We start from the raw sequence: 13,449 nt of genomic DNA, 5'->3' as shown, positions 1-13,449 counted from the left end.
CTGATATAACTCTATATTTACTTATAAGTAGACGCTTTAATTTGTTTTCCTCTACCTGGTCAACACGTAACAAGCAGCATGTTATAGTTCGTACTTGTAGTTCAACACTTTTTTGACCATTCAGAAATGATATTAATAAGTTTTTATTTCAATCATTCAACGGTGTTTTCAAATCTATATCAATACACAAGAGACTTCACGTCATCAGATATTTGAACTTTATTAAAGTCCCAGGTTATTCAGATAATATGAATTTGTACTGGCAAACACAGAATGGAATGACTGAGTAGTGTGCTTAAACATGATTAAATATGTTTTATTGATTCGACAGTTAACTAGAATTTTAAACTGTGTAAAGAATGTCAGTATGGTTAAATATATCATAAGAGCAGGTAATACGGTTGATTCGAAAACTGCTTTTAAGTCTTTAGGTAGAAATCGTTATAGGTGAATATTTGGATTTTTCAACATTACAGTCACATTATTCTGTGATGAGACTATCCACATTCACAACTCAGAACAAAAATAATTATAAATATTAGAATATATAAATTCAAATTTTATTACCATATACAGTGATGAGTTAGCGGATTACAACGTCTCTATTCTACACCACTCATATACACGCATCTTAGTGAGTCATAATGTTCATAACTATATGAACTTAAACTAAGGTGTAACATAGATGTTGCTATCATGTACATATCAATTTACAATATAAATATTTACAAACTGGAATTATTTTCAACCTAGAAGTATGATTTTCTGACAGCTATCAAAATCTTCCTTAAACTATTAATTAGTTTACTCATAGCAAAGGGTTTACCTTGTTTTCGTAAAATGTAATAATATTAAATAAACTATGATAGAGCAAAAGATTATTCGTTTAATTATTTTCTTATGGAACCCAGCCCTCAATTAACATATTATATTGTTTCATTTTTTTGATTTTTATGACACCGTTTTATGACATTGTAATTAAAATGAATTACTTAAAACGCTAGGTCATCATGTAGCATTCACTTGGTTACAAAGGTATATAAAGAAAATGAGTAGACTTTGGAATCATTCACATCTTGAATTAAGAATGGATTTTTTCAATCTTGTACATATATTTCTTTTTCTTCTTTATATATCTAAGAAATGTACATCTGTTTGTAAATTACAAAATGATTATCAATATGTAAAATATCATTTGTGATAACTTCTCTTAACACTTTCTAGTATCATTCGAACGTTCACGAGAGTATAAATAAAGGACATTTTTTCATAAAACGACTGAAAGTGATACCACACTACACAGAGGCAATTCAACGACATATTCATTTCCAATTAATACGAGTAAGTTAATAAACTGTTTCTTATCATTATTATTTGTTTTTGAAGAATTTATAGATTTAGTAAGACTCATAGATAGATTATAAGAAATAATTTTATTCTATCTAACAACTGTAGGCCTCAGTATATCCAGAGGAAAAAGCGAGATCCTCAGATAAAACACGGAGAACATCAACCTAATCACACCCGATGGAGAGACTCTGGAACATGTGGAATCTTCCACGTACTTGGGAAGCATCATCGACGAACAAAGAGAATCTGATGCAGACGTAAAGGCGAGGATTGTCAAAGCAAGGACAGCATTCCTACAACTGAAGAACATATGGAACTCAAAACAACTGTCAACAAATATCAAAGTCAGAATCTTCAAGACAGTTATTCTTACTGTACAGAGCTGGAACGTGGAGAACTACTGCAACCATCATCAAGAGAGTACAAGTATTTATGAACAGTTGTCTACACAAGATACTCAATTTTCATTGGCCAGATACCAACAGCAACAGCCTACTATGTGAGAGGACAAGTCAGCTTCCAGCTAAGGAGGAAATTAGGAAAAGATAATGGAAGTGGATAGGACATGCATCACGGAAATAATCACACTGCATCACAAGGTAAGCCATAACTTGGAATCCTAAAGGGAAGCGGAGGAGAGGAAGTCCAAAGAACACACTACGTCGGGAAACGAAAGCAGATATGAAAAGGAGAATAGCAAGTGCAAACACCTAGAAAGGGTCGTCCAAACCAGGGTTGGATGGAGAATGTAAGTGTCCGCGAGGGGTAACTGGTTCATATAAGTAAGTATCTAACATCTTTATTCTTGGTCTCGTTCAAACTATTTTTTTCTAATTTCTTAATTATTATAGACGAAAATTATTGAACCTGCTATAAAAATGTGGGAGGCGCTATTAAAAGTAAAAATGAAATCTAAAAATAGAATTTATTTATTCAGGTAAATTAAAACTTGTTTCCACCATTCATTACTTCTTCGTATTAATTGATCAAACTTTTATTTTATGATATTTTTGATCTAAATTGAGAAACATTTTAATCTGAACAAAACAAACGAACGAACATAAAACTCTGATGATGAAAGAGAATTATGAATAATTTTCATTTCTTCAAGTATTCAGTAGAAAAGTGGATTTGTATAAAGTTTTAGATCTTAAATTTGACAAAAATTCCAAAGTATTTTACAGAATGTGTTATATCCCGAAGAGAATTATGAATGATAACTTCTGAGAACTATTTATGGACCAATATCATGCGTATATTTCCTATTGTATAATTGTTAAGTAACTCAACTATTCATATTCATGCCCCCCTTATTATGAGCTTTATTTTCACCCATAGATTACTACTGTATGATTTACCATACCTGAGTTATACCCAGTCTACTAATTACTGTTCCACCTATTCACAGCCACATTTAGCTAGATATTGTACAAATGTTATTTTCTATTTTGTGGTACGATGTGGTCTGTTTTTTTGGTATATAAACCCAGTATGTTTGAAAATAATAATTCATACCGCAGAGGCTGTTATTGGTGTTCTGGACTTAACTGGCTGGGCTAGATAGAAAGCAGGACCGATGAGTACTCTAGACTGCTCGCATGGGTTTCGTATATCATTGGTCCGACCGATAAATTCACTGTATTTTAATTGGCGGGTACAAGATAATAACAATTGTCGGTACAAGGTCGAATATTGAAAACTTAAATCTAGCAGATTATGACAAGAAACATAGTACGAAGTAAACTAATTGTGAATTGGACTGATATAAGACAACATTATTAATAACAAATGATCTTACATATCTATAGTTATCCTATGCGAGATCTTTAATGATCTAATGACTTATTACTAATTACAATCATCATGAAAGTTAAACTAAGCTATGTGTTGTAGTTCAATTATACAAGATTAGATGTAAACAATACTGTTTCAAATGTCATGCTAAAATGCTCATATATAAATGTAACTGATTTTCAAAAACGTGGTGAACGTTTATTTACATAAACCGGAATTACGAAAACACCAATATGTTTAAAATTATTGGTAGTGTAAGACCGAAAATCAGCTTACTTTTACTTTTTGTTATAAAAAGACAGTTGAGGAAAATGCAGCACAAAAAAAGTAATGTATTTGATTTAAAACTTTTAGTGTATAATATATATACGCGAAATCTGTTTTCCTTTCCAATGAACATATTGTGTTATCTGTAATAATTTAAACATCACCAAGAAGTGCCATAGTGTTATTGATACTTTCCAAATCGATTGATGTTAGACCACCATTGAAAACCTGAAAGCACTAGATGGCCGTTTCGATGCCAGTTTAGTGGTCTAGAAGTTAAGCGTTCGCGCGTGAGACGGAAAGTCTTGGGTTTAAATCCCGCGTGCGGGATCGTGGATGCGCACCACTGAGGAATCCCATACTAGGATGGAACGGCCGTTCAGTGCTTCCAAGTTTTCAATAGTAGTCTAACATCAATGGATTCATGATTTCTATCAAGAACTTAACAATCTCCATAACCTCATACTGATAAATTTCTAAATCAACGTAATTTATTGTTTATTATATTGTATTTGTTGTTTTTCTAAAGAAGTTGTATAAATCATTCTAAAGACGCAAAGATACTTTCTAATGGTACGCGATATCGTTACTGTAGAGAGGGATGTAAACCGGTGTCAGAATGTTATCATGGAGTTATTCCAGAAAAGTACTTAGATGTAAGTGAATTGCATTCACTGATACAACTACTATTTGAGCTAACAAAAATTGAAAACATTTTAAGCTTTTTAAAAATTACCTATCCGTTTTCCTATTTTATTCTAAGGAATATTGAGTGTTTATTTTTGTTTATTGTAAAATTTACGGAGGATTTACTTCATTTAGATTAGATTTAATACTTCAAATTTATAAAGATAGGAAATTCTGAACATTGAATGCATTAGGATAAACTTTATTATTTGCGATTTCACTCAGTGAAGATGCTACTGAGTAGAAAGAACATTTAGTAAAATGATTCGCTAACATCAGCACAAAACAGTCATTGTTCATATGGAAGTCGAATGGCATTTCTAAGCGAAACAAATCTTAGTGGAATAAAGACAAAACAGAATAACAAACTTAACTTATTGCTTACCATATAGACAATCTCAGTAGTATTTATTATCTATAATATAACAATCGTTAATAAAGAATTTCTCAACTATTCAACGGCACAAACTATTTCCTTTCTAGTTTGAAAGTGGTTTTTCTGAATACTCAACAAATTGTCAATGTAGCTACTTAACAATCAAATCTTAAACCTAATAATTTAATATTTATTTCATTGATACACATTTAAACCATCAATCATATTAAAAAGGTACAATGGACATTAAGGTTTATTCACGAGGACAATTAAATTTTAAATAATTGAAATGGTTTGAGAAAATACAGTTGTTGTCCACTGCAAGTCTCATTACTTGAAACTTCAATTAATTATTCACTATAGAGGAAGAAGCAATAAAAGCGCTTTAAGAATTCACTTAGTATTGTTTGTTTGAATCTTCCCATTGATGCTTAGGACTGCAACTGATCAGTCTCTTATTGGCCATATGTGCATACTGTGCGTATTGCCTCGATATAGCCTAAATTCACAAGCATTGTAAGCTAAGATGGATAGTGACTAGCAGTGAAATCTTTGTTTTTTTATAACGTTAAACTATTAAAATATATAGATCAATTGGACAAGTAAGATTTATATTTTTCTCATTTTTATCACACTACTCACTAAATTATTTGTACTTTATTATTTATAACCACTATTATTTATAATTATTTACAACTAGTACTGCTATACACTTGAACATGAACAACCCAAAATAAGTGAACATCGTGGACAAGGGATGAAGTTTAATCATTTATTATATATTATTGATTCCCAGACAATTTCCCTTTGTCGAAGTGGGAATACTGTAGGTTATGCACAGTTTTGCAGAATGGATGGACTAACAGACAGGTTAGTTTATTTAAGATAAACACACTTGGAAGAATCATATTTATCTCTATTTTTCCTCTTTATTAACTAGTAGGAACAAAATTGATTGTTGTTCATTTATTACACACTTCTCGAACCACTGAACATTTATTCAAAATACATTTACGGTTAATGTCCTAAAAACAATGTGATGTTTGTGGAATAAGACTAAGTTCATGATTCTGTCTAATCATTCTGTCATAGGACGAATGTTATCTAGATTAGGATTTTATATTTCAAGCATTTAAATGTAGTCTCCAGTCAGAAATCATCTAACCTGAAAACTCCATATGACTAAGAATACCCATAAATTTAGTTTCTTCTTAGTTGAATCTTCCTAAAGTTATCTATAACTAGTCACTAAACTTCCAGGTTGAAAGTAATTGTTGATAGTAATGATGATTTTTAGACGTTTTTTTCTTCAAAACACATCGGATGGGATAGTAAAGTTTGCACTGGTGCACCTTCACTCACCCACTATTCTCCTTTAAATGCTGACTTTAGTATCAACTCTTCCTTTTCATTCTTTATTTTTTATTTCTCACACTTAGATTTTCATCGCGTTTGATGTAACAATCCTTTTGATTTGGTTGATTACTTGAATATATATATATATATATATATATATATATATATATACATATATATATATATAATTTACGGTTTTAAACAGTTTGGTATTAATTTTATTTATTTCAATTTTTAGGCCAATAGCTGGCTATACAAATCTTTGCCCGAATAACATAGAAGTTGATTATGAAAGTATTAGAATGGCTACTTTAACTATGGCACATGAATTGGGCCACGTTTTGGTAATCTGCATTGATGTATTTCTATAATATGATTAAATATAATTTTTTAAATTGATAATATATAATTGTGAATTCAGTCACCATTTTAACTAAACCTATATTGATGATCAAATACATAACTAACAATTAATGACTACCGGCACAAATATTTCAAGTGAAGCCTTTACATTCATTATGCCAGGGTAGAATTTAAGGAAATTGAGCCGTGCATTTTGAATTATGATAACGAAATGTTATCCTACTTGTGAAAAGATATATTTAAATTGAATGAGTTTCAGAGATTTATCACAAAGTTATAACCAAATGATCGTTTCTTAGGATGTCGGTACAAAAAACGTAATATGCTTATAATGATACATTAAATTGATTTTCATTTAACTAGCTAGTCTGACATTTAATGATAGGCTTTTAATATGAAAACTCACTTTTTTCTAGTATTTTCTTTGTTTTACTAATCCAGCCAGTTTTTCATTCATATTTCAAAAAGGGTTTCAACTCGGAAGCTTTCAGATATATGCGAGACGAGCTTGGTAAACCAAGAACTATACGTGAACGTGTTACTAATGAGCCTATTTTAACTGATCCACTGGGATACAGAATTCCAGAGTGAGAAATAATTGTTTTATGTAAAACATGGGTTATTAAAACTTCATTATTCTGTTTAGTTTAAAATGGTGATAAATTTAACAGAATGTCTAATTTTGAAGTACCGTACATCTAAATATCATCCGATTCAGTAAGCTTGGCTTTTTAACAGACTGAATTTGAAATTTTGTGTAGATGTTTAGAAATTTTTATATTGCCCATGATCTTCCACAATAAACACAGCTAATAAAAATAATATTCTATTGTACAATGAATCCTGTAAAGTACAGTTAATTTCTCGGCTAAAAGAAACCGCTACTTAGATGAACGGTCACACTAACACAAGTTATAACTAAGAACAGAAAATTAATACTGAACTATCCTAGGCTCATACTTTGTTCTGTTAACTACATAAAATAAAAAGGAGTATTTGACAACTATTATCATCCATAGGGTTAGTAAGTTTGGTAATATATATATATATATATATATCCCCGATAAACCAAACGTTAAAATTATTATCTAGACATATCCTGGGTAAATTAAATTAAAGCCATATTACTTTACAGTAAGGCTTATTACTTATTCAAACATTCAGACAATGCAGTGGTTAGGATCGCAATAGTATAGACGTTTTACTGAGTCTAAATATGCTTTATATTTCATTCTCAAAGGTAGAAAATTACTGTGACATCATATGGCCTTGATGAGCTGTATGGTCTTGAAAAGTGTTTAGGGGCTATAATAATAGATCCAAATGACATTGTAAACTAAATATTTTTGTATTATTATTTTGAAACGTTTAGCAAATCAGTTTTAAGCAATGTTACTCGTGTTTGGATGTCTGCTAAAACAACAATTTATCGCTATTTGACTGCGCTTAAAACACCAATGATTCTGGTGAGTTTGTTTTCAATTGTATGTATAATGTCTGTTATGTTGAACAAGTTGAATAATGTTAATTTTTATGTTGAGTGCCTAAAAGTAGTCTTGAATGGTAGAGATAGAGATAAGGTTGAACAAATTAACGATTCACGGACGTATTTGAATTGATGACCTATGTGTTACCGGCTTACTAAGCTGTGATCCTCACATGATGACTTGATTTACACTTTATTTCAGTTGACAATTTTTTATTGTCTTTTCTTGTGAACGAAAGGTTATCAACTAAATTCTTTTTATCAGACTAGTTTTTTAATATGAGTTGCCAATCAATAATGATAATCGGGCTGGAGAATCAAGGCGAAATTAAAATCTGTTTATTCTTCGAATCTCTTAGCTCAGTTTGTAGAGGAGAGGATGAATACAGGGGAGGGTATGGAAACCCAGGTTTCATTCTGATTTCATCTTCTTTGTCAGTTATAACCATTCTAAATTGAAGAGGCACTCAAAACACAGCTTGCAAACTAATAAAAGCAAAATATACCTGTATTTTAATGATGTTGTACATGAGGTAGTATTGGACAGATAATTATGATCACTGGATTGTTCATTTAATAATACCAATGATCATGTGAAAAACAAACTAAATTATATTGATTTTCTGAGGAGTTTATGAATGTTTCTGTTTTTTCTCAAGTAAAATATATTAACATAGATATTTTGAATTGGCTTTAATTAAAACTAACTAATAAGGGTAAAGAATGTATTCAGGTTTGTTGTTTGTTCAGAAAGCCAACCAATAAATAAATCGGATTTAGAAGTAACTGTACAGGTTAAAATCAATCAATCATTCAAACATATTCATGTCATCCAATTGAATAAGTAATATCAAAAACCTTTTAAAAAACTCATTTCATATAGTGTGACAGATTCTTAGTAAATATGGATAAATTATAAATATACTATTGATCGGATAAGAATAGGATGTGAACATTTTTAACTGTTTTCATGTGTAGTCTAGATGCTAAATTGGCGAGTTGGAAAAGAGTTCAACTGGTGAACTTCTGTTGGTTTACTAGTCTGATACTGATAATAAAATTGTGATATATTCTGCACTATTACGTATATAACAATGTGTCATTTATCCAATGCTAAGAAGTAACTGACAGTTAAATATGTTTTCTGTAAATATGTTTTCTGTTTTCTTTTTAAATTTAGAAAATGGCGAAAGAATACTTCAACTGTCCAGAACTTGACGGTGTTGAACTTGATAACAACGATCAAATGTATGCTAGAGGTCATTTCGAAAAGAGGCTAATTGATGTGAGTGCTTTGTGTAGATCTTGAGTTTTTTATAATTATTTTATGAAAATATTTCTGGTTTTTTAACGAGTAACAGTAAAATAACATGATAGTCATATGATCACTAGTTACTAGTTTAAAGTGAGGATTTCCTGAGCTTCAGTGAAAAGCTATAACAAATGGAGTGTGAAATAGTTTCCCATCAGCTACACTGAAAAATAATCAACGATGAACTGATTGAAGTTAAACATTTAGACTACTGAATGCCGGTTCAGTGGTCTAATGGTTAAGCTCTCACTGTGGGTCCTGAGTGTCTTAAGTTTGATCTCCAACAGAGTAATGGGCATGCACTGTTTCTTGATTTTCACTGACTATTTGATCAGAGCCAATCAGTGATTTTATCTACAAAATATGACAAATAATGGTCGTAACAACAGTGTTACCTAATGAGTCTAAAATTATAGAAAGGAGTGCTGAACGGTAGCTTCCGTTGTTTTCCCTACTTTTTTCAGTCTATTTGATTTCTGTATAAAAAGTCGTCTTGATTATCGATGTCTAATAGTATTTTACTTTGCTATTTAATTGGCGTCTTACTGATCTTCAGTAGAATAATAAGTGAACTCAGACTTGTGCTACTCTACATAATAAATACACAAAGGGATCAAAATGATTACAAATATTGGTTTTGAAGAACTTATCTATTCCTTTTCAATCTACTCTTCCTTTTTACCAATACAATTACCTTGTCTTTGCTTTCATTGGTCAAAATAGTACCGGAAGCCTTTAAAAGTCAGGATATTAAACTTCTTAGTTGCTCTAGGTTTTTCTACAGTCGTCCAAACAGACGGTTGTTTTGGATCCAGTTCGTCAGCCACGAGTGACCGCACATATCCACTGTTTCCATCTACACATGGGGTTTATAACAGTCATGAATTTTGACCATTCTTGCAAGATTCAAGTCTCCTAAAGAGAAGCGTGACCCACTTGAATATACATGTTATTTTTAATTGTATGCTTACACGAATAGCCTTCAAAACTTTACGAATTTCTTAAGTACTTTGCACATCTATTGGACAAATCAGGCGTGTAAAATGACGAACAAATTTCTGGAATGAAAGTGCAAGAAAGTAATAAATTAATAATATAACTTTTTATACACAGAATGAATTAATGACTCCTCTCCTTTCATCACGTTCATATATATCGAAAATCACACTTGGATTTTTCGAAGACACTGGGTAGGTCTAAATTTTTGATTTTACATTTAAATAAGATATGTTAAAGCTTGTCTTTTCAGATACCTTAACAGCTATAAGTTAGGTATTTCTCATAACACCAATTAAAATCTAGTTTCATATTTCAAATTTGAGAAAACAGTAATTGCCGCTTGTATTTACTAGTCTGAACTATGAATTTAGGCAACTGAAATATAGATTTTAGAAGGTCATGATCTTAGTGTCATAAATACCCCGCTTTCAATCAAACAACTGAGAGTAAAGAATGAGCCACAGTCATTTCTAATCTATGAAACTAATTATAAATTCGGTTTCTTTAGTGTAGTAACGATTACCAACCATAATTTTATAAGCCCCATGGGTGATCCACTAAATACGTGAACCAATCTACAAAAGCTATTATCTCCAAATGTATTTAAGCAAGCGTTCAATCGTATTGAAGTAAAGCGCCTACACCTTGGGTAAGTTTAAGTGGACTGTTTACGTATAGCTGTTCTAATCCATGAAAACGTTAACTTACGTACAAGTATGAGAGTTACTGCTAACTTCCGTTATTCGCTATACCTCACATTACTACGATTGTATCCATGTTTCTAGCCCATAATTCGATCACCATACTAGATAATATATCCTGTACTTCAGGATTAGCTCCATGGAGTTTTATTTGTTTCCAAAATGTGAACTAGTCATATGGAGAAGAAATGTGAAATTTTCTTTTCAATAAAAAGTTATTAGGGATTAAATATTAGGAATATTACTGTTGTGGATGTTTTGAGCCTACTCATTTCACCATGAAATTTTAATGTCAGTTTAATATTTATGTTTTCAAAAATAATGATGTTTGTGTGTAAGTACTTGATTCATTTGAGGAAATAATTTTTTCTTAGTTATTCATAACTTCCTAGTAGGTAAAACTGAAATTTACTGTAGGAAAATAAAAACGTGTAAGATTTTCAATACCAATTTTCTCTTTTTCACTCCATGAAGGTTTAATAACCTCAATACTCTCAGATCCTTTACATTTCTGCTGTGTTACTTTGATTTCATAATCATTTTTTTTATTAACTTAGATGGTACCAAGTGAATTATGCAGGAGCTAATCCAATGGGATATGGTAAACACCTTGGTTGTGATTTCGTTATGAAAAGTTGTTATGAATATATGCTAATTCAACGACGAAAGTAATAAACTTATTTTTGAATGAAATCTTTCCTGTATGACGGTTGTATAAATAATCTAAATATGTGTTTATTTTTAACTATTTCACTAGTACACTATTCATTCAAAAGTAATGGCTTTTATCCATTACTGAGTTTTGTTAATTGTGTGAACTATATTCATTTGTGGGAGGTAAGTGCCCTAAGTAACAAAATATACATTATAAAAATCGATATACTTACACTAGTTATCTTTCACTGTCATGCTCGAAAGTCATAAAGTTTGTTTTATATCAGTGCTAAAATAACAATACTGAGATTTCATTTTTCATTTTCAGATCGAATAAGTTCGAAAATTTTTGAAGTAACACAGGCTTTCACTGAATGGTCAGTAGAAAACTTTCATTTAAAAATTGGCTTTAACTCAAGATACTCCAGTAATACAGCAAATGTTATAACAAATGCTAAATTGTTATAAAAACTAAACAGCATGTGAATTATTGGTGATCTACTATAACTATTTGCTTTTATGATTTCAACACATTAAAAAAGTGAAATTTTAATTTTTTTTCTTTTAGAAGACAAAGTTTTTACCCTTACTGTGATCAAATAGGCTTCAGTAACACCCTCTGTCTGAAGCATGAAAATGCATATGGTTTCTGTGATCTGAGGCACTATCTTCGGCCTCTTCCACTGGAATTTCAGTACTTTGAAGACCCGAGACTTGGTTCAGCTGACCGTTTTCGAGATTATTGTCCAGCTTATGTGGTTAAGTGATTTATATTCTTAATTATCATTATAATAGCATAACTGTTTCTAAAATTTGGGCATAGGACTAGCAAATAGTTTTATTGCAAGCTACTTATTCAGATGTAATATCAGAACTGCTGGTGTCATTGAACTGTTTATTCTCTATCTTCATCAGAAAGGATTCTTAGAACCCAGTGTGGCAAAAAGAATTCTTCCATTTTTAGTGTTTATTTACAGACCTAATAATAAAAGTACCCGGTTTGTTTCAAAACAATCATAGTCAGGAATTTGGTCGAGTTACTAAAAACATAGTGATTTAAAATACTACAAAGCAAAATGATTCTACAAAGACACTATTCTTCTCCATATCATCCTCCATATACTGGGATTTACTAAGTTAAAATCAGTCTGCTTGAGCGAAGTATAAACAATAAATTGGGCAAAATTACTTTGTATTTACGATCTGAAATATTTAAGTATCGGGAGTAAAAATTCTGTTGGTCAGTAGCTAATGTGATTGCTTATTAGAAGATCTTAACAAGAGATTGAATAGAATGTTACAATTAATATAATATTCAAAGAAAAGGTTTGAAGAATCAGCTCGAATAGTCATAAGACCACTGAAAACAGCCCAAGACACATCAGGGTTTCATGAACATTCATTGTTACATTTATGACAATTGAAAATGAAAATAATAAACGAGGTTACTGTCAAAAGGAAACCTATTTGTTCATATTACCTTAAAGACTGTAACACTCCCATCACAGACAACACAAGTATATACACAAGTCTATAATAATGAATTTCTTCTCTGAAATTTTAGCCATTTACCGGAACGGGTAATACTTATTCATACTGCAACACTCCTGAAAAACAGTCCGAAGTTCGTAAGTTTTAATGAATAATTGTATTTAAAATGTCGAAGAATATTAACAAAAACTATACATATTGTGCAGTTGATGAACTTATTTTTAATGGAATTTCAAAATTTTCAATATTTTCTAGTTTTTCATTATTTTTAACACATCAACAAGTAAAGCGGTCATTATTTAAACTAGCTTTGATTCACTTATTTGAGTTATAGCTAAACATTTTTTTACTTGAAGATAGTTATTATTAAAAATGAAAGTCAGACTGATGATTACTGAAAACTATGGAAAATAAGATATGTATTTAACTGTAGTTTAAGATGTGTCAGCACAACCCTGAACCCATAACATATACATTTTGCATTAGGTACTAAATCCTAATTTAATGGTCTCGATTTTCAGATAAAGTTATTTTAAAGTGTAGCACTATTGTAGTCCATTGTTAATTATTAATTACTGTGTCTTTTGATGAAGATCACTCTTACAAATCGTTT

At 30.8% G+C, this 13,449-nt stretch overlaps 1 protein-coding gene across 1 annotated transcript in view; it reads left to right on the top strand.

Moving 5' to 3' along the window:
* Window positions 1-5,231: 5,231 nt before the first annotated feature.
* The window catches only part of Smp_135530 (leishmanolysin-2 (M08 family)), a gene marked incomplete at both ends in the record, with an annotated part of 62,741 nt that continues 54,523 nt past the window's right edge, over window positions 5,232-13,449 (top strand). The window contains 9 exons of the mRNA XM_018796814.1: window positions 5,232-5,344; window positions 6,069-6,174; window positions 6,662-6,728; window positions 7,574-7,659; window positions 8,860-8,964; window positions 10,105-10,181; window positions 11,249-11,359; window positions 11,914-12,103; window positions 12,910-12,973. Of these exons, the coding sequence (XP_018651919.1) occupies window positions 5,232-5,344; window positions 6,069-6,174; window positions 6,662-6,728; window positions 7,574-7,659; window positions 8,860-8,964; window positions 10,105-10,181; window positions 11,249-11,359; window positions 11,914-12,103; window positions 12,910-12,973 (919 nt within the window). The remainder of the gene's footprint in view (window positions 5,345-6,068; window positions 6,175-6,661; window positions 6,729-7,573; window positions 7,660-8,859; window positions 8,965-10,104; window positions 10,182-11,248; window positions 11,360-11,913; window positions 12,104-12,909; window positions 12,974-13,449) is intronic.

The sequence above is a fragment of the Schistosoma mansoni genome, chromosome 4 (genome assembly GCF_000237925.1).
Source record: "Schistosoma mansoni strain Puerto Rico chromosome 4, complete genome".
Lineage (NCBI taxonomy): Eukaryota > Metazoa > Platyhelminthes > Trematoda > Strigeidida > Schistosomatidae > Schistosoma > Schistosoma mansoni.
Note: the sequence above shows the minus strand (reverse complement) of the source record. Positions and strands in the feature narration are given on the sequence as shown.